At 36.0% G+C, this 21,286-nt stretch overlaps 1 protein-coding gene across 1 annotated transcript; it reads right to left on the minus strand.

The window, feature by feature from the left end:
- Positions 1 to 298: 298 nt before the first annotated feature.
- Positions 299 to 20,545, minus strand: LOC148274891 (uncharacterized; the record flags this gene model as incomplete). Its single annotated transcript, XM_088236476.1, has 11 exons — positions 299 to 1,623; positions 2,615 to 2,731; positions 3,147 to 3,228; positions 5,215 to 5,358; positions 6,885 to 6,967; positions 8,860 to 8,957; positions 10,389 to 10,544; positions 14,275 to 14,374; positions 16,553 to 16,704; positions 17,922 to 18,048; positions 20,455 to 20,545. Coding segments are annotated over 11 exons (1,336 nt in total), but the record flags the coding sequence as incomplete, so codon positions are not given.
- Positions 20,546 to 21,286: the final 741 nt, after the last annotated feature.

Here is a 21,286-nt window from a genome sequence, read left to right on the forward strand (position 1 = left end):
AAAAAAACATTATAGTTTGAGCAAGAATATATAGATAGAAGAAAGAGTGTTGTGCGTAGTTAGCGCTACAGACCGGCAGATGGAATAAATACTTATTTCTTGTCATGCGAAAGGGGACATTGAGATTAATTTTGGAGAGTAGGTTAAAAGAGTCTACTTTATTATTTAATGATATGTGTAAATAGCATAATTCAAATACAGTGCGTCAATTTTCAAGGGTGAAAATTCCATTTTGTTTGGCAGATTGGCTGTAAGTACAAAGCGTTTTATTGTTTTTATAATGTAGGTATTTTAAAAATTTTCGTTGAACATTTTCAATCCTTTCTGTATTTTTTATGTATAGTAGGCTCCACACAACAGAACTTCCATCCTGAGAAGATTCTCATCAAACAATTAAACATGTCCAACTTCAAGTATTTGTTGAATTTGGTCATGCCGTGTCTTTCTCGGTCTTCCTCTATTTCTGCATCCATCAACATTCACATCCATTCGCTCTACATGTCCAAACCGACGAAAGAGCTCCTTTCGTGATTTTGTCGATAGTGCTTATCTCGGCTTTACATAATGTACGGATCTCGGCACTGGCGCATCTATCGTACGCGGCTTTACCACACATTTGCCCGAGAGATACAGCCTACTTTCATCCCTGTTTTTCCGAGTCCATACTTCGCTCCCATACATCGGGGTCGGGATCGAGACTTCATTGTGATTGGCTGATTTTGCCTCTTGCGACAAACATTTGGTGATTCCTCACTCTCGTCAGGAGCCGCCAGCGATTCTACTGCCCTCGCCTCCGAGTTGTTGTCAGCGGACGAGACCATCCCGAGTTTTGTGACTGAATGCGGACACAAAGATACAGAATAGATGCTTCTTTAAGTAAGTTAATTAATGTCTTCACACATAACTTATTGAATTATTATTACAACAAAGAACATTTTTCAGGAGGGAATATGGTGGTCTTTTCATTTCCAGCGCTTTTGACCTATCTTTGGCCCGTTTTCTAAACTATTTGTTTTCGCGACACTTATTTCAAGAGGAATATGGAAGTTTAGGCATTTACACGGCTTGCGACCTGTCGTTGGTAGTTCAGCGCTACGGGAAATTGAAAATAAAAAATGGTTTCTTGCACGCGGTAAAAGTTAGAGCGTTTAATAGGGAAATGTCACGTACGACGAATACCCATAAAAGTACAGTAAAACCTCAGTTTTACGTTTTTCAAGGGAAAAATTTTCGGTTAGCCATGTTTTTTGACCTTTACCGAGTATAGAAAATTTTATGGGGTTCAACTTTTAAATGTCAGAAACACTCACGGACCTGGATCCGCAAAGTATCGGTAAAGACGGATGTAAAATAATAATTTTTTTTTGGCTTATTTCGAAAGTCTATTAAAAAATCCTCCAAACTCTCCCGTTGAATCAATTGTCCCTTCTAATCGGCCTAGTCTCCGAGCAGGCCGCGGGCCTTGGGCGTGAGCCGGCGGACGCGCCCCCGGCTGGAGACGAGCGGCGGGGGCGAAGCGCCGTTGGCGTCCTCGTCCCAGTGCCGGCTGTGCGACGCCTGGCCCGAGGAGGAGGCGCGCGGCTCGGCCGGGTGCACCCGGATCGTGGACAGCGTGATGCGCGACTAGAAAGAAAAAGAAAAAGCGAAACAATAAACAGATTGAAAATGTTGGTACATATTCATTCAGATCTAATTTTTATGCAACTGAGAGAAAAATCATTTTTGAGACGAGAAAAGGTATATAAAAGGTATGCGTAACCTAGAGAGAAGCCATATTTTTAAAAAAAAATTTAGTGAAAAGAAATATTTGCGTTCTTATGATTTGACCAAATATTTAATTTTGACTGCCATTTTCAACGAGTTGTAAATAACTCACTATTAGAAAATGGGAATCAAGTTGGGGTAGAGTGGGATTCGAACCACGGACCTTCGGTCCGCGAGTCCGAGACACTAGCCACGGGACCACAACACGATTAATGATATTTGAGTCTGTCCAAATGTTTGTAGACAAAAGACTGGATTTCACCACCTCGGGAGCCGTTAAGATCAACAAATTACAACAGGGATGGAGAATACCTTAAAGGGAATATGGAAATCTAGGCATTTACAATATTTTGAGTTTGTCCAAAATTTTGTAGACAAGGACTGGATTCTATTAACGTTTATATTAACATATTACAACAGAGATGAAGAACATTTAAGAGAAGGTAATATAGAAGTCTAGGCATCTACAGGGCTTATGACCTGTCAATGGCTGATTTAAGTGGCCACTTTACACACTGTAACATTCACCATTTTGCCTATGTATTTGGCAACATTTGTAAGTTTAGCCATGTTAGTGCCATTATTTTTTACCCGTATGTAATTAAAAATGCCAAAAGAAACTTTGATTTTTGATGTCACTTACCCATAGATTTGTTAAACGTTAATTTTCTGGATCTTTTTATATTGTATTTAGTAATAATATAATAATTTGAACCGTATGTAATACGTAGAAAGTAAAAAAATAACAATGCGTGCAAGTGACCCTCTCACCGCGCGCTAAACAGCAACCAATTTTACTTTAAGCTTGTATACACACGAGGCATTATAAAAGTAAAGTATGTGGACTCACGGTCAGGGCGTTGGTCCGCGCGCGCAGGCGTTTGCTGATGGCGGCTATGTTGTCCTCGTCGCTGTCTTCGTTGTAGCGCGGCCGCTTGGCCTCCCGGGCCGGCCTCGTCCGCCCGCCCTGAACACACATTCGCCGACATGAACACTCGATCCAAACAGGGAGACATGTTACTTATTATATACTGCCAACAATTTGTATCTTATTCTCATTTGAATGGTTGGTAAATTAACAACAACAACAGCAGCAGCGGCAACAAAACGGCACGCCGTTTCACCGTAGGTGTAGGCGGAGAGGATAAAACACCATATCACTCCGTCTCTGCAAACAGAGCTTGATTTCTCTACATTCATAAATGAAGGAAAGATGATCAGTATTGCGCTCCAGGTTACAGTCCTGGGACAATGAAATATTCTAGTGTTAAAACACTGTTTAAAAAATATATTTCACCACTTGCGTGGTGGGCAAACGCGCTGACCACCACGCGACGAGGCCGACAGACATTTGGACACAGTTAAAACGTTGCTACACTCACCCGCGACTCGTCAGAGTGGGCGGCGAATCGGTGCGAGGAGGTGGAGGGGGCATCGTTGCCCGAGCGGGACGTGTCGAGTCGCCTGAAAATCCAAAAGAGACAGTGCATTTTATATTGTAATAAAGAATTTGCAATTTCTGAATTGGCAAGTTCCGAGTTAACAAGTTCCGAGTCTGCAAGTTCCGAATTTGCAAGTTCCGAGTTTGAAAGTTCCGAGTTTGAAAGTTCCGAGTTTGCAAGTTCCGAGTTTGCAAGTTCCGAGATTGCTAGTTCCGAGTTTGCAAGCTCAGAGTCTGCAAGTTCCGAATTTGCAAGTTCCGAGTTTGAAAGTTGCGAGTTTGAAAGTTCCGAGTTTGCAAGTTCCGAGTTTGCAAGTTCCGAGTTTGCAAGTTCCGAGTCTGCAAGTTTCGACTTCGCAAGTTCAGAGTCTGCAAATTCCGAGCTTGAAAGTTCAGAGTCTGCAAGTTCCGAGTTTGCAAGTTCCGAGTTTGCAAGTTCCGAGTTTGAAAGTTGCGAGTTTGAAAGTTCCGAGTTTGCAAGTTCCGAGTTTGCAAGTTCCGAGTTTGCAAGTTCCGAGTTTGCAAGTTCCGAGTTTGCAAGTTCCGAGCTTGACAGTTCACAAATTTCAAATAAATAAACATTATAAAATAATTGTTGACAATAGAGTTCCGAGTTTGCAAGTTCCGAGTCTGCAAGTTCAGAGTCTGCAAATTCCGAGCTTGAAAGTTCAGAGTCTGCAAGTTCCGAGTTTGCAAGTTCCGAGTTTGCAAATTCCGAGTTTGAAAGTTGCGAGTTTGAAAGTTGCGAGTTTGAAAGTTCCGAGCTTGAAAGTTCAGAGTCTGCAAGTTCCGAGTTTGCAAGTTCCGAGCTTGAAAGTTCACAAATTTCAAATAAATAAACATTATAAAATAATTGTTGACAATAGAGTTCCGAGTTTGCAAGTTCCGAGTTTGCAAGTTCTGAGTCTTCAAGTTTCGAGTTCGCAAGTTCAGAGTCTGCAAATTCCGAGTCTGCAAGTTCAGAGTCTGCAAGTTCCGAGTTTGCAAGTTCTGAGCTTGAAAGTTCACAAATTTCAAATAAATTAACATTATAAAAAAATTGTTGACAATCGGACTCACCAAACCCGCGAAATTTAAAAATTACAGTTATTATCAACAAAACAAAAGTAAATAAATAGATTTAAAAAAATATTTTTTTACACACTAAACTTAGAATCTAAAAAAAAGATTTTTAAAACAATTTTAACTCTATTTTAACTATTTTACTTTTCTTTATTTCGTCTGCGAGTCTATTTACTATGCATTTAGACACGCATTAACTATTTTTACTATTTTTTTTGTGAAATTTCCGTTCACTTTTTGGCGCTTTTCATACTGACGGGATATCGGCGTTTTGTATACGTATAGTAGGGTGGGCCGACATTTTTTTCACATTGGGATGAGCTGAAATCGAAAATCATTTTAAAAAGATTTGATTTTGTCCGCGCTCTTTGTTAAACAAACAACAAGGCTATTTTTCACCCCCTGGAAAGTTATAAAGGTAAACATATTACAATAGGGGTGGATAACATTTAAATAAGGAAATATGTAAGTCTACCATCAAAAGGGCTTTTTAATTACTTATCTTATAAGCAGTCACAAAACATGTTTTTTGCAGATTACCCATACAAGAATCACCGCTCGCTACTGCTTCCTACCCATTACCCATTTTTTCCGAATTTTGAAATAAAATTGGTCTAAAAAATTGCCTTTTGGATTACTCGGAATGCAAAAAATATTCGATTCTACTTTTGGCCTTCAACCAGAGCTTGAAGTTTTCGAAAAAGTAGATTTTTTAGGCTAAATTGGCTGTCATTTCGTATTTAAGTAAGAAAATCAGTCCAATTAAATTTTATAACGTGCATTAAACCTCATTAAATCAGCATCCAAGGGCGCGAGTCGCACTTTGTTTTGTAATAAATGGGCAGCATTGTTTTCGTCGATATTAGCCGGGCGCTCGACGGCGCCAGTGGCGCGGAGTGTAAACTTTTTGCGTTTCGGCAGTCGTAAAACGCGGCAGCGGTACGCACCTCATGGTCCCGAGCGGCACGTCGCTGTCGCTGTGGCTGGCCGCGTCGCCGCGCGGCTGGAACGAGTGGTCGCTCTCGTAGCGGCCGCGCGCGGCGTGCTCGCCGGGCGCGGACGCCGCCGTGTCGGACGAACTGCCGCGCTTGCTGGGGACAGAGTGAGGGGGAAGAGGGGTCATGTCAGAGCTATGTGAGATCGGATATAAAAAATGTTTTCTTACACGCAAAGAAAAATAAAAAACATGCACGTAATCAACACTCTTTGAAGTTTGTCCAAATTTTTGTAAACACTGGATTTAACTCCCTGGGAAGCTGTTATTTTTTTTTTTTACAATATACATAAGAGATAAAACAGAGTATTAAAAAAATAAAGCATAATTACATAGCAATGAAATACATATTAATAGAAAAATAGTCAACTAAAAATCCCACAAAGGCATGGCTTGTTCGTGAGTATACAAGAAAATGTTAATGAATTTTTGCTCCTATAATAAATAATGGACAGTTATAATATTTTTGTATAATACAAGAAAATGTTAATGAATTTTTGCTCCTATAATAAATAATGGACAGTTATAATATTTTTGTATAATACAAGAAAATGTTAATGAATTTTTGCTCCTATAATAAATAATGGACAGTTATAATATTTTTGTATAATACAAGAAAATGTTAATGAATTTTTGCTCCTATAATAAATAATGGACAGTTATAATAAAATTGTTTTCAGGCGCTGCCTAGTGGGTGATTCGGTTCAGCCGGATGAATCTCACCCGCGCGATATAGGTTTCAGCTCTTTTACTTCACGAAAGTCAACAGATGGAGGCGTTGAGGTAATGTGGATGTTCAGACACGGGCAGAATGGTGAATGTTACACAGGGTGTAAAGTGGCCACTTGACAGGTCATGAGCCCTGTAAATGCCTAGACTTCCATATTCTCAAAAATGTTTTCCCTCTCTGTTGAAATAAATTTTATTTTGAACAACTCCCCAGGAAGGAAATCCAGCCAGTCTGCAAGCATTTGGACGTACTCAAACATTGTTGAATAATTACAGTCCTTAAAATTTAGCTTGATTAAAATGACAGCTGCCAAACTAATGTCACTAATGATGGGAAATTATTTTATTGATCACTGACCGTGTACCGATCGAATCGATTGTATCAGTTTTTTCATGCAAACATGAAACTCTGTTTCCGAAAATTGATATAAAAAACGCAAAAAACAAGCCTATTATAGTGTGCTTAAGACCATTATTCACAAAAAAATAAGATATTTACACTTTTTTCATGACAATAAATAAAATTAATTATTTTTTTATTTGATCAATTTATCCCTCTAGCGTTTTTGCAAAATTATATAACCTTGTAAGAACGTCGTTAATAAATAGTTTTTTTTTCAGTTTTAAAGCTGATTTTATATAATTATGTTGATTTATATGTCAAGCATTGTATTAAAAAAAAAAAATGAACACGCCAGATACGAATGATTTTTCGTGTGTCAATATAAATCACTCCTTAGACGTTACTACAAAGTTATGTCGTCACTTTTTCTGACAAATGTCAAAATTATTTATTTTTTTTAAAAACCTGATATTTTCCTACTAAAAAATAATTTAAAAAAAAATACTATGCATTATTAGTAACGGGCAAAAGTACTTCAAAATAATACATACCGTCTTTTGACTTTGGGCCTCCGTCTGCTGTGTTTGACTTTTCTACTCGAGCGTTTACTTCTTTTATCAGTCTTTTTCTTGGTCTGAAAATATTATTCATATATTTATTACATAATACTACTGCTACCATCGTGCCATTTCTCCGCAGGGCTAGGCAGAGGGAATGGACCGATGCACACGTCTATCCTGGCATACATTCCTAGCTTCTTCTACATTCATAAATCTCGTCATACATCCCTTTTTACTATGTCTTTAACTATGTTTCTTACTGTGTATTTTGATTTTACTCCGTATTTTACTGGGTTAAAAATACGTTTTTCACTATGTCTTTAACTATGTTTCTTACAATGTATTTTGTTTTTATTCCGTATTTTACTGGATTTTAAATATATTATTAACTACATCTTCAACTATGTTTATTACTAAGTATTTTTATTTGACTCCGTATTTTACTGGGTTAAAAATACGTTTTTCACTATGTCTTTAACTATGTTTCTTACAATGTATTTTGTTTTTATTCCGTATTTTACTGGATTTTAAATATATTATTAACTACTTCTTCAACTATGTTTATTACTAAGTATTTTTATTTGACTCCGTATTTTACTGGGTTAAAAATACGTTTTTCACTGTGTCTTTAACTATGTTTCTTACTATGTATTTTGTTTTTACTATGTATTTTACCGGGTTTAAAATATGTTTTTCACTGTGTCTTTAACTATGTTTCTTACTGTGTATTTTGTTTTTACTATGTATTTTACCGGGTTTAAAATATGTTTTTCACTGTGTCTTTAACTATGTTTCTTAATATGAATTTTGTTTTTACTCCGTATTTTACTGGGTTTAAAATACGTTTTTTACTATGTCTTTAACTATGTTTCTTACAATGTATTTTGTTTTTACTCCGTATTTTACTGGGTTTAAATTACATTTTTCGCTATGTCTTTAACTATGTTTCTTACAATGTATTTTGTTTTTATTCCGTATTTTACTGGATTTTAAATATGTTATTAACTACGTCTTCAACTATGTTTATTACTAAGTATTTTGATTTTACTCCATATTTTACTGGGTTTAAAATACGTTTTTCACTGTATCTTTAACTATGTTTCTTACTATGTATTTTGTTTTTACTATGTATTTTACCGGGTTTAAAATATGTTTTTTTACTACGTCTTTAACTATGTTTCTTACAATGTATTTTACCTTTCTTCATTTTCGAAAAAGTCGATTTTTTGGAGTAAACCGGCTGTCATTTCGTATTTAAGTAAGAAAATCGGTCCAATTAAATGTTATAATGTGCATTAAACCTTATTAAATAGGCATCTAAGGGCGTGAGTTGCACTTTGTTTTGTAATAAATGGGTAGCATTGTTTTAATAGGCCATTGATTTCGTCAATATTAGCCAGGCGCTCGACGGAATTAGTTCCGCGGAGTGTAAACTTTTTCCATTTCGGTAGTTTTAAAGCGCGTTCGAATTTGTAATGTGATTAAGTTATTTCTTTACTAACTCAAAATAATTTTATCAACATAGATACTTAACAAAATGTTCAGACAGAGATAAACTTCAAACCTCGGTTGAGGGCTAAAAGTAGTATGGAATATTTTTTTAAATAATTTTTACGTTCAATGTGATCCAAAATGCAACTTTTTAGACCCCTTTCACTTTGATGTCTAAAAAAATAAAAAACCTCATACATCATCGGCCTACTCTAATGTACACTATAGTGTAGCAAATTAATTTTAATTTTTATAAAATTCCTATTTTTTCTTTACTCACTTAACTTTACTCATACTCATCATCGACTTTACTCATACTCATCAGCGACTCGTAACAATACGACACATATTTTTTTTTGCGTTGTTTGAGAGTCTGTTTACAAATAAAAAACAATTAACTATCGTACTATGGACGATGATTAAGAAGGTGCTTTAATATAGGTCGGGTTCTAATACAATAGTAATGCGCACGCACAGTGGTCCTCCGGCTGGGTTTGTAGCTGTCTCCGCTGTCGCTGGGCGCGGCCTCCGCGGGGGCCGGGGCGGAGCGCTTGCCTTTGCCTTTACCCTTGCCTAGAAATAAAAAAAAAAAGATTTTCAGCTGATACTTTTTCAAGTGATACCGCGTGTGTTAGATTTGTTCCGACGTTTCGGCTACCGTTGAGGAGCCATCTCGGGTAAACTTGAGAACAAATCCAGCACACACGGTACCACCCAAAAAAGAAACATATTGCCAGTTAGTAGCTCCATAACTTTCGTCACGGGCGGTTCTTTCGCCCGCCCTTTTCCATTTTTTATTAAAAAATAAATATAACTCTGTATTTTACTGGGTTATAAATAAGTTTTTAACTATGTCTTTTACTATGTTTCTTACTATGTATTTTTTTTGTTTATTTATTTTTTAATAAAAAATAAATATAACTCTGTATTTTACTGGGTTATAAATATGTTTTTAACTATGTCTTTTACTATGTTTCTTACTATGTATTTTTTTTTGTTTATTTATTTTTTAATAAAAAATTAATATAACTCTGTATTTTACTGGGTTATAAATAAATATGTTTTTAACTATGTCTTTTACTATGTTTCTTACTATGTATTTTTTTTTGTTTATTTATTTTTTAATAAAAAATAAATATAACTCTGTATTTTACTGGGTTATAAATAAATATGTTTTTAACTATGTCTTTTACTATGTTTCTTACTATGTATTTTTTTTTGTTTATTTATTTTTTAATAAAAAATAAATATAACTCTGTATTTTACTGGGTTATAAATAAACATGTTTTTAACTATGTCTTTTACTTTGTTTCTTACTATGTATTTTTTTTGTTTATTTATTTTTTAATAAAAAATAAATATAACTCTGTATTTTACTGGGTTATAAATATGTTTTTAACTATGTCTTTTACTATGTTTCTTACTATGTATTTTTTTAAATTAAAACAAAAATAATAAAAAGACATATTAGCTTTCTTATAATTTACCTAAATATTTCAATGGTGGCCATTTTCAACGAGTTTTAAATAACTCACTATTAGAAAATGGAAATCAAGTTGGGGTATTGTGGGGTTCGAACCTCGCACCTCTGATCCGTAAGTCCGCAACACTAGCCACGGGACCACAACCCAACATTTGGATTTAACTACGTATTTTACTGGGTTTTTAAATATGTTATTTGCTGTCTTTTAGTACATTTTTGCTTCGTTTTTTACTATGTTTTTCACACTGTCTTAGAACAGAAGTCAGACGGTCAAAACAACTTTATATAAATGCATATAATATAGTAATAAATAAATAAAATATGCCCAACACTCTTTCCTCAATCAATCTTGAACAAATATTTCGCTTTGTGAAAACGGCCCTCATTCAACCCAGGGAACCGGAGAGGCCCGCAGGGCGCCGAGAGAAATGCAGACGGATTCCGGAGGGCTCACGACGATGACGACGATCACGAGGCTATTTCGCCTATGATACTTTTCCTCCCTTCGCTGTGCGGAGTACCTTTGTACGTGTGTGCGCCGCGCAGAGGCGCGTCGCTGTCCCAGCTGTCGTCCTCCTGGAAGGCGTGCGCGAACCCGTTGGACGTGTGCCCGTTCTGCACCGAGTGGGCCATGTTGTCTTCGTCCTCCGAGAGGCTGTCGTCCGAGGAGTCTGACGCTGTAAAAAAACACGTAGACAATTCTCAATACGATTTTTAAAAACATTTGATTATGGCAAATAAACCATCATCATAATACTCATATCTGCGTCCGATGGTGCATAGGGTAGTGAATTGCATTGGTACTCAAAATGGAGACAGCGCCGATAATATGTGTACATTATTTAAAAGTATTTTTAACTTCTCATACGATAACTTTATTTTGACAAAATATACCGTTCTCAACAATGTTTTGAGTATGTCCAAATGTTTGTAGACAGGCTGGATTTTTTAATGGACTATCAAAATAAGCCAAAAAAAAATAATATTTTTATGTAACGTATTATTGTCGCTCTGATTTTAAATCTGTCTTTACCGAATTCAGGTTTGTGAGTGTTTCTAAGATCTAAAAGTTGAACCCCATACAATTATAAAAACAAATTTTCTATAATATAGTTCTAAAAATTTTGCTTGATTAGAATGATATTTGTCAGTAAAAGTGAGAACATAACTTTGTAGTAACGTCTAAGGAGTGATTTATATTGACACACGAAAAAACATTCATATCTGTATGTTAATTTTTTTTTTTTTATACAATGCTTGACATATAAATCAACATAATTATATAAAATCAGCTTTAAAACTAAAAAAAACTTAAATAAACCTAATTGTTAACGAGGGCAATTTTTGTCAAAGAAGCGTTTGTAGTATACACTCACACCTTTACAACGCCGTATCGTATGATCCGATGTGACCAATAATGAACGAGATATACTTTGTTGAAAAAAAAGGGCGTGAAATACGAAATTACTTTATCCCCAACCTTATATCATGTTGAACATCCCAGGAATTGAACTGAGCGCAATACTGTCAAAGAAACGTTGTAGTATACACTCACACCTTTACAACGCCGTATCGTATGATCCGATGCGACCAATAATGAACGAGATATACTTAGTTGAAAAAAGGGGCGTGAAATACGAAATTACTTTTTCCCCAACCTTATATCATGATGAACATCCCAGGAATTGAATTGAGTGCAATACTGTCAAAGAAGCGTTTGTAGTATACACTCACACCTTTACAACGCCGTATTGCATGATCCGATGCGACCAATAATGAACGAGATATACTTAGTTTAAAAAAGGGGCGTGAAATACGAAATTACTTTTTCCCCAACCTTATATCATGTTGAACATTCCAGGAATTGAACTGAGCGCAATACTGTCAAATCAATGTTTGTAGTATACACTCACACCTTTACAACGCCGTATCGTATGATCCGATGTGTCCAATAATGAACGAAATATACTTAGTTTTAAAAAAAAGGATGTGAAATACGAAATTACTTTTTCCCCAACCTTATATCATGATGAACATCCCAGGAATTAAACTGAGCGCAATACTGTCAAATCAACGTTTGTAGTATACACTCACACCTTTACAACGCCGTATCGTATGATCCGATACGACCAATAATGAACGAGATATACTTAGTTGAAAAAAAGGGGCGTGAAATACGAAATTACTTTTTCCCCAACCTTATATCATGATGAACATCCCAGGAATTGAATTGAGTGCAATACTGTCAAAGAAGCGTTTGTAGTATACACTCACACCTTTACAACGCCGTATTGCATGATCCGATGCGACCAATAATGAACGAGATATACTTAGTTTAAAAAGGGGCGTGAAATACGAAATTACTTTTTCCCCAACCTTATATCATGTTGAACATTCCAGGAATTGAACTGAGCGCAATACTGTCAAATCAATGTTTGTAGTATACACTCACACCTTTACAACGCCGTATCGTATGATCCGATGTGTCCAATAATGAACGAAATATACTTAGTTTTAAAAAAAAGGATGTGAAATACGAAATTACTTTTTCCCCAACCTTATATCATGATGAACATCCCAGGAATTAAACTGAGCGCAATACTGTCAAATCAACGTTTGTAGTATACACTCACACCTTTACAACGCCGTATCGTATGATCCGATGCGACCAATAATGAACGAGATATACTTTGTTGAAAAAAAAGGGCGTGAAATACGAAATTACTTTTTCCCCAACCTTATATCATGATGAACATCCCAGGAATTAAACTGAGCGCAATACTGTCAAATCAACGTTTGTAGTATACACTCACACCTTTACAACGCCGTATCGTATGATCCGATGCGACCAATAATGAACGAGATATACTTTGTTGAAAAAAAAGGGCGTGAAATACGAAATTACTTTTTCCCCAACCTTATATCATGATGAACATCCTAGGAATTGAACTGAGTCCAATACTGTCAAAGAAGCGTTTGTAGTATACACTCACACCTTTACAACGCCGTATTGCATGATCCGATGCGACCAATAATGAACGAGATATACTTAGTTGAAAAAAAAGGGTGTGAAATACGAAATTACTTTTTCCCCAACCTTATATCATGATGAACATCCCAGGAATTAAACTGAGCGCAATACTGTCAAATCAACGTTTGTAGTATACACTCACACCTTTACAACGCCGTATTGCATGATCCGATGCGACCAATAATGAACGAGATATACTTAGTTGAAAAAAAAGGGTGTGAAATACGAAATTACTTTTTCCCCAACCTTATATCATGTTGAACATCCCAGGAATTGAACTGAGTGCAATACTGTCAAAGAAGCGTTTGTAGTATACACTCACACCTTTACAACGCCGTATCGTATGATCCGATGTGACCAATAATGAACGAGATATACTTTGTTGAAAAAAAAGGGCGTGAAATACGAAATTACTTTATCCCCAACCTTATATCATGATGAACATCCCAGGAATTGAACTGAGTCCAATACTGTCAAAGAAGCGTTTGTAGTATACACTCACACCTTTACAACGCCGTATTGCATGATCCGATGCGACCAATAATGAACGAGATATACTTAGTTGAAAAAAAAGGGTGTGAAATACGAAATTACTTTTTCCCCAACCTTATATCATGATGAACATCCCAGGAATTAAACTGAGCGCAATACTGTCAAATCAACGTTTGTAGTATACACTCACACCTTTACAACGCCGTATCGTATGATCCGATGCGACCAATAATGAACGAGATATACTTTGTTGAAAAAAAAGGGCGTGAAATACGAAATTACTTTTTCCCCAACCTTATATCATGATGAACATCCTAGGAATTGAACTGAGTCCAATACTGTCAAAGAAGCGTTTGTAGTATACACTCACACCTTTACAACGCCGTATTGCATGATCCGATGCGACCAATAATGAACGAGATATACTTAGTTGAAAAAAAAGGGTGTGAAATACGAAATTACTTTTTCCCCAACCTTATATCATGATGAACATCCCAGGAATTAAACTGAGCGCAATACTGTCAAATCAACGTTTGTAGTATACACTCACACCTTTACAACGCCGTATCGTATGATCCGATGCGACCAATAATGAACGAGATATACTTTGTTGAAAAAAAAGGGCGTGAAATACGAAATTACTTTTTCCCCAACCTTATATCATGATGAACATCCCAGGAATTGAACTGAGTCCAATACTGTCAAAGAAGCGTTTGTAGTATACACTCACACCTTTACAACGCCGTATTGCATGATCCGATGCGACCAATAATGAACGAGATATACTTAGTTGAAAAAAAAGGGCGTGAATCCTCCGTCCGATTTTGTTACCGCTGTATTCTTCAGCCGCGTGGACACATCCAATAACAAAGATCGCCACTGACCTTTGGTCCCGTTCCTTCTCCGGGCCGACTTCCAATTTCGGTGCACCGGCCTGAACAGCGTCTCGAAGAGCGTCTCCAGCCGAAGAGTCATCGAGAATATCTGCGGAGAAATAAACAAAACAGCTATTATTAACTCGCATCGCCTACATCCAAACGACTCGGCCGATTACTACGATGTTCGACGTGTCCATTTAGGGGGAGCCGATATTTTTTTTTCCGGATTTCTAAATGAAAGGGGTCTAAAAAGTTGCCTTTTGGATTACCCGGAATGCAAAAAATATCAAAAGAAATATTCGATACTACTTTTGGCCCTTAACCAGAGCTTAAAATTTTCGAAAAAGTCGATTTTTTACGCTAAATTATCTGGCATTTCATGTTTAAATAAGAAAATCAGTCCAATTAAATTTTATAATGTGCATTAAAGGCGTGAGTTGCACTTTATTTTGTAATAAATAATGGATAGCATTGTTTTAATGAGCCATTGGCGCTCAACGGCATCAGTTCCGGGGAGTGTAAACTTTTTGCGTTTCGGTTGTTTCAAAACGTGTTCGAATTTATATTGCGATTAAGTTATATATTTACTAACAAAAAATAATTTTATCAATACAGATAATTAAGAAAATATTCAGACAGTGATAAACTTGGTCAAAAGTAAAATGGATTTTTTTTTTAAATAATTTTTACGATGTGATCCAAAATGCAACTTTTTAGACCCCTTTCACTTTGATGAACACTAAAAAATATAAAAAAACTTCATACATCATCGTCCCACTCTAATGTCCATCTTCGAATGAAAGTACATTCCTCCACATACCCAAAACCGTTTTAAAGACCTCGTTTGCTTTTTAAACTTGATTCCAATTTTAATTCCCTCATCATCATTCCCTTTCCGCACCTGATGGTGCTTAGGGCACTCAGCATTGGTACACCAACCGCAGCGTATCTTAATCATTTCCGTCACATGAATGGACTAAGAAATATTATAGTCTAAAAACACCATGTCGAGAATCGAACCCGAGACCTCTTTGCATGGTAGACACACGCGCTGACCACTACGCCACACACGAGGCCGACAAAAAATTCCCTACGGGGTGGAATTCACCCTTGTCTACAAAAATTAAGATATACCCAAAACATTATCGATGTACAAATACAAATATTTGAACAATTCTTACCCCATTTGGTCCCTTTTGAATGCAAGAAGAAAAATGACAAATTGTTATCTTTTACAAATAAATTTAGTGCGGTTTTCAGCTAAATGTAGATCTTTGCCACGAGCATATTTATAGCTATTAAAATCTTCAATTTATTAAGTAAAAAAAATAGGAGCGTAAATGTTTTTTTTATCTATAACCAGGATTCGTCGAAAATACAAATACAAAAAAATTTGAAGAATGTGGTTTTTTAGTGAATGAAAAAATGTTTTTAAATGTATAAAAACATTAGTTTTTTATGGATCCCAATCAGATTATTTCCTTAAATTCTTTATAATATCAACCAAGTTTAATGGATTTCAAGTAGTGATAAAATAATATTATCCGACAGTCAGTACATTTTTGAAAATCTCATTCTAAATACAGTGCACCCCTGTTGGTGAAAAGATCAGAGTTTGACATTTGCGAAAAGAATTCTATATTTGAAAATTCATTATTTTAAGTTTTGGATTTCAAACATAAAAAAGTAATAATGTTCATGTACATATCTAATTTTAACTTTTTAAAATTTTTTATACATTTTTACAGTTCATATTTTTACTAAAAGTCAAATCCCACCAAGCCACTTTCCGTGGCTCGTTGGTCAACTAAAAAAAATAGTAAAACATTTGCATATTTCTGTTTTCTCAGAGAGCAATTTTTTTTTAATTACACCGCTATTGCCATCTAGCGGCCGACCTGTCCTTGTGCAGGACAGACGCAATCAATCATTTTTAGAGTAATAATATATATAGATTTTTAAAAAGTTAGTAAAGAACATGTCATTGAAAGTACTGTCCTTGGCCAGTAATTATTTTCTCCTGTTTTTCTGACAGCATACAAATACCATCTCGAAAGAACGGCTCATCTTTTGAGGTTAAGAATAAAAGCATTGCTTAGCCGCGCCATGCGTCGTCGATCGGAACGAGCGAAAATGGAAAGGAGCAATGTCCGGTGAATACGACGGTGTCCGAAAAACCCTCAAATTAATCACTCTCTAGGGGGTGTAGAACATTCAGAATACATCTACGGTGACATCAGGCCAGGTTGCGTAAGATTAGAATGATGATATATGATGCACCCACCCGGCTGCGTTTGTTAGTGTTGTACGCCTTCGAGTTGCTGAAGACGAGGCGCACGTCGCGCGCGAAGCTCTCCGGGCTGCCGTACGCGCCCGCGCGCAGACGCTCGCGCACCGTGCCCAGGTCCATGGGGCACGCCACCACGCGCCGGTACTCTGAAACAGCCGTTTTGCACGTTTTCAATTTCCATTTATACTCACTTATTACTTTAGGTACATTCAGGGCCTAACCTCAACACTTCAGAACAACATTCTTCATGGTGAACTTTTAAATGAATCCCAATAAAACTGTTTTTTTTTTTTTTCGTGCTTTATAAATGGAGTGAATCTTTAATCCTTCTACAACCCACCCCCCCCCCACCCGAACGAAGCGATACGCGCCGGACGCGGACAAGGGAAGCGGCAGTGTAATGGAGGGTTTAAGGGTTTGTGAGGATTTGAAGGGGTGCTAGTCTGAGAAGTCTAGGATGCACTTCATTTTAACATTATAAAAAACATGTTTTTCATTTTTTTTAAAAAACAGTTTTAGGAAAAAAAAACCGTTTTGGGGGAAAAAATAGTTTAAGGAAAAAATTCATAAGAAATTTATTACAAAGATTATCATGAGGAACTTTTTCCTGAAGTTTTGCAGACTGGTCCTAAAACACCGTGTATATACAAAAACTTTTTTTTTTATAAAAAAAAAAAATCTAAAAATCTACACTTTACTATGAAGAGAAGAGGTTTTCCCTCTCTGTTGCAACAAATTTAGATCTAAGTAGCACCCTACGAGAGGAAATCTAGCCTTTCTACAAACATTTGGACATACTCAAAACATTGTTCGTATTCTAGGTAAAAATGTTTTTTTTTTACACTATTTTAAAATTAACTAAGAATCTACACTATACTATGAAAAAATAAAGGGGGGTGGAAAGGAAAGAAGGAGAAATGAAAAAATCAAATATTCTGATAGTGACATTTCTATCTTGATTTACAGCAAATGACGGGTCATAATCCCTGTGAATGCCTAGACCTTCTCAAAAATCTTTTTCCTCTCTGTTGCAACAAATTCAAATATAAGTCACTCCAGCCTGTCTACAAACATTTGGACGTACTCAAAACATTGTTCATATTCTTCGTATATTAATATAGAATCATACATTTTTTTTACACAATTTAAAAAAAAAACAAAAATTGACTACAAATCTACACTATACTATGAAAACGGAAAGGGGGATGGAAAGGAAAGAAGGAAAAGCTCAAATATCCAGATGGCGACATTTCAATGTGTATAAAGAGGGGGTCTCTGACATTGCGAAGGAGGAGGCAAACAAAATTAGAGCGGTGAGTGGGTATTGAAAGGGTTCTCGATTCCTTATGATGCATGGACTAACCGGGCAGCTGGTCAATCGGCACCGACTCTCTGAAGGGTGCGGAGTCCGAGGCGGCCAGAAGCCCGCCCAGCACCTTACCGCACCGGGATACCCAGTCTCTCGTGGACGCCTTTCCTCTAAACGAGCTCTGGAAATAAAGAAAAGTTTTTCAAAACCGCGGTTTTACGTTGAAAATTTTTCGAAACTCATTTGATCTGTCGAAAGACGCCGAGCCGAGAGTGGCGAATAAAATCAAGGCAAATAAAAAAAAGTGTAAATTCTTGTCTCAAACTAAATTCAAAGTACGCGCGGTGCAATTGACCATTTTGTTTAAGTGTCTAATTTTGACATTTTACTAAATTGTGACGCGCGGTCGACGCGTGTTTAGGAAGATAGGCTCCCATACATTAGAGTCGGCACTACAGCTCCATTGTGAACTGCTAGTTTAGCCTCCGCGACAAACATTTGTACGCCAAAGTAGATTTCAGTGCACCGTTCACCCCGTTCCCGGCACTCACCCCCCTTTACATCCCTAGTAAACATACTTCCCAAATACACAAATTCTTCTACCATAATATTTTTTATTTCTATATATATTATGGTGTTTCAGTGTCAATTACATTATAGCTTAAAATTATTATAAAAAGATTTAAAATTAATCATAACCATCATTCCCTTTCCGCGCCTAATGGTGCATAGGGCACTACATTGGTACGCCAATCGCAATGTATCTTGATCATTTTTGTCACATGAGGGTAAGATGATCAGTCTTACGCTTCAAGGGACTATGAAATACTTTTTTCCATACATTCTCATTCAATATTCCCCCCAATTAACGTTTTTTACATTTTTCATAACCCCGGATTTACGTCGAATTTTTTTCACAACTCATTTGATATGTCAAAAGGCGAGCCGCGCGCCGCCGCCTGAATGGAGAATAAAATCGAGGTAGATAAAAAAATGTTTAAATTCTCGTCTCAAGCTAAATTCAAAGTAGGAGCAGTGTAATTGACCATTTTGTCAAAGTGTCTAATTTTGACATTTTACTAAATTGTGACGTGCGGTCGACGCGTGTTTAGGAAGAATAAAGTCTTTACATCAATAAATTACGATGCACAAAGTTTAAAAAATTGGCAATATAAATATTATTTGATGTTATACACACATTATGTGAAAAGGAGATAGTTTAAACAGTTGTCATAAAAGTGTGAAATAGTTTTGCCGCGATGTAAATGACAGTTGAAATTCTGCGTTGCCATACTAAAAAAAGTGATACCATGTGAACAAAATTTCCCAATATTTAGGGGAAAAATCATTGTATGCATTTTTAAGGTTAAGTACCTACATAAAATTATTTAAACATGTTTTTTTTTATTCAATAAAAAAAAACACATTGAGAGAATGAAGTTTAGAGTTTAAGTGACATTTTAAAAAACATATTTACAAAAATAGACGTTAGATTAGAACAAGTCTTGCAGCTCCTGAGCGCATGGACGGTTGGGATTCTACGCCCCATTTACTAAATTTAGATATTTGATAGTAGACAACATTTACTCATTGAAGCTAGATTATTAATCGTCTTGCAGCTACAAAGTGCACGGACGAATGAAATTCTAGCAACTGAAAGTTATTAATAAATTTACAAAAATAAACATTGAGCATAATACTAAATGTGTAAAGTGATTATGATATATAGGAGGTATATTACAGCACGTCTTGCAGCTACAGAACGCATGGACAGTAAGAAATCTAGCCCCTATTTACATTTTTTTTAAAAATTTATTTGACAATGAAGTTTAGAGTTTAAGTGATATTTTAAAAAACGAAGTAAAAAAAAATATATTAAAATAGAAGTTAGATCACAAAAAGTCTTGCAGCTACAAAGCGCATTGACGAGTGGAATTTCAGCAACGTAAGAATGATATTGTTAATTGAATCGGCATTCACTTCGTAACACTTCATTATAAATTTTGATTATTTTATACTACAGTTTCGGGAGAGCACTCCTCCCATCGACGGGTGGTATAAAACTAATATAGTAAACACAGAATATTGTTCACAGTGTCATTAAATTTAAACAAATTAATATGCTAACAACACCTTAGATAAGTGGAAAAAAACCCCCCCTGCTCTAAGTTTCACTGATTTATTTGTTTATTTTTTGTTCAAATTCAATCACATTGTGAACAATATTAGTTGTTTACTATACTAGTTTTATATCACCAGTCGATGGGAGGAGTGCTCTCCCGAAACTGCAGTAGTGTTCTTGTAAAATAATACAAATTGTGTAACACTAATGACATGAGAATGATTTTAAAAAGTTTACAATAAAAAAAATAAAAACACAAAAATAATACATCGAGCAAAGAAGTAGTAAGCATGGCAACTAGTGAAAATGTAACAGCACAAAAAGTAAACGATAAAAAATTTAACAAAGATAGCATTCCTTAATTTATTATTAAGGTTAACAAGATGATGGACGATGCTCGAACTCGAAGGGTCCCCGTTTTAGGTGTACAGTTTACAAGGTCTATTGAAAGAAACACGAAATTACCTGCTTGGCCAGAGGGGTGTCCGAGTCCGAGGATTGGTACGAGTCCACCAGGCTGTGGTACGAAGTCTGCACATCGATGTCAAAGGGATCACTGTTGGGTAAAAAAAACACAAACAGATGTTATTATGGCTTGATTAAACATAGCATATTTACTAGGATGAGGCGTTGATTTTTTTTGCTACCTACTGGGCCCCGGTTGAGATGTTGCAATGCCTACCGTGGGTACCAATTATTGTCCCGGCCCCATTATAACATCTGAACTGATCGTGTGTGCGTATGATTTTGATGTTCTCACCGCGATCGCAAATAGGTTTATATTTTTGTCTTACAAACTGTAATTAATAATAAAAATAATGTGTCCTCACTGGGGTTACCCGTGCTGAGGACACTTAACAATATACTTTTTTTAAAATTATTTTTACATTTGATAATAAACAAAGAAGACTAACTTAATAAACAGAGATATTTTTTCAACGTTCAGACAGTTTTAAACACTACGTATTTATGTACATCTATATTTTTTATATTACAAAACGCACAATGAAAGAACAAAAACCTAACATAAGCTACACACTTGTGGAGCAGTTGATTCAATATTGGTTTGGGCGAATGAGACAATTCATTTTACGTCTACCCAGCTCCACTATCCATTTTTTTATAGCCTTTTTGAACATTTTCTATTCCTAGTCTACTTCTCATATTACTATTAGGATGACTAGAATAAGATAACAACAACGTCCATGCGCTCGGTAGCTGCATGACATGTTAAAAGCTAATAAACCTAATTTTATAATTTGCTTTTTATTTATTTTTTAAATACCATTTAATCTCT

Source organism: Micrasema longulum, unplaced genomic scaffold (assembly GCF_059751315.1).
Source record: "Micrasema longulum isolate JH-2025_06_02 unplaced genomic scaffold, ASM5975131v1 h1tg001560l, whole genome shotgun sequence".
Taxonomy (NCBI): domain Eukaryota; kingdom Metazoa; phylum Arthropoda; class Insecta; order Trichoptera; family Brachycentridae; genus Micrasema; species Micrasema longulum.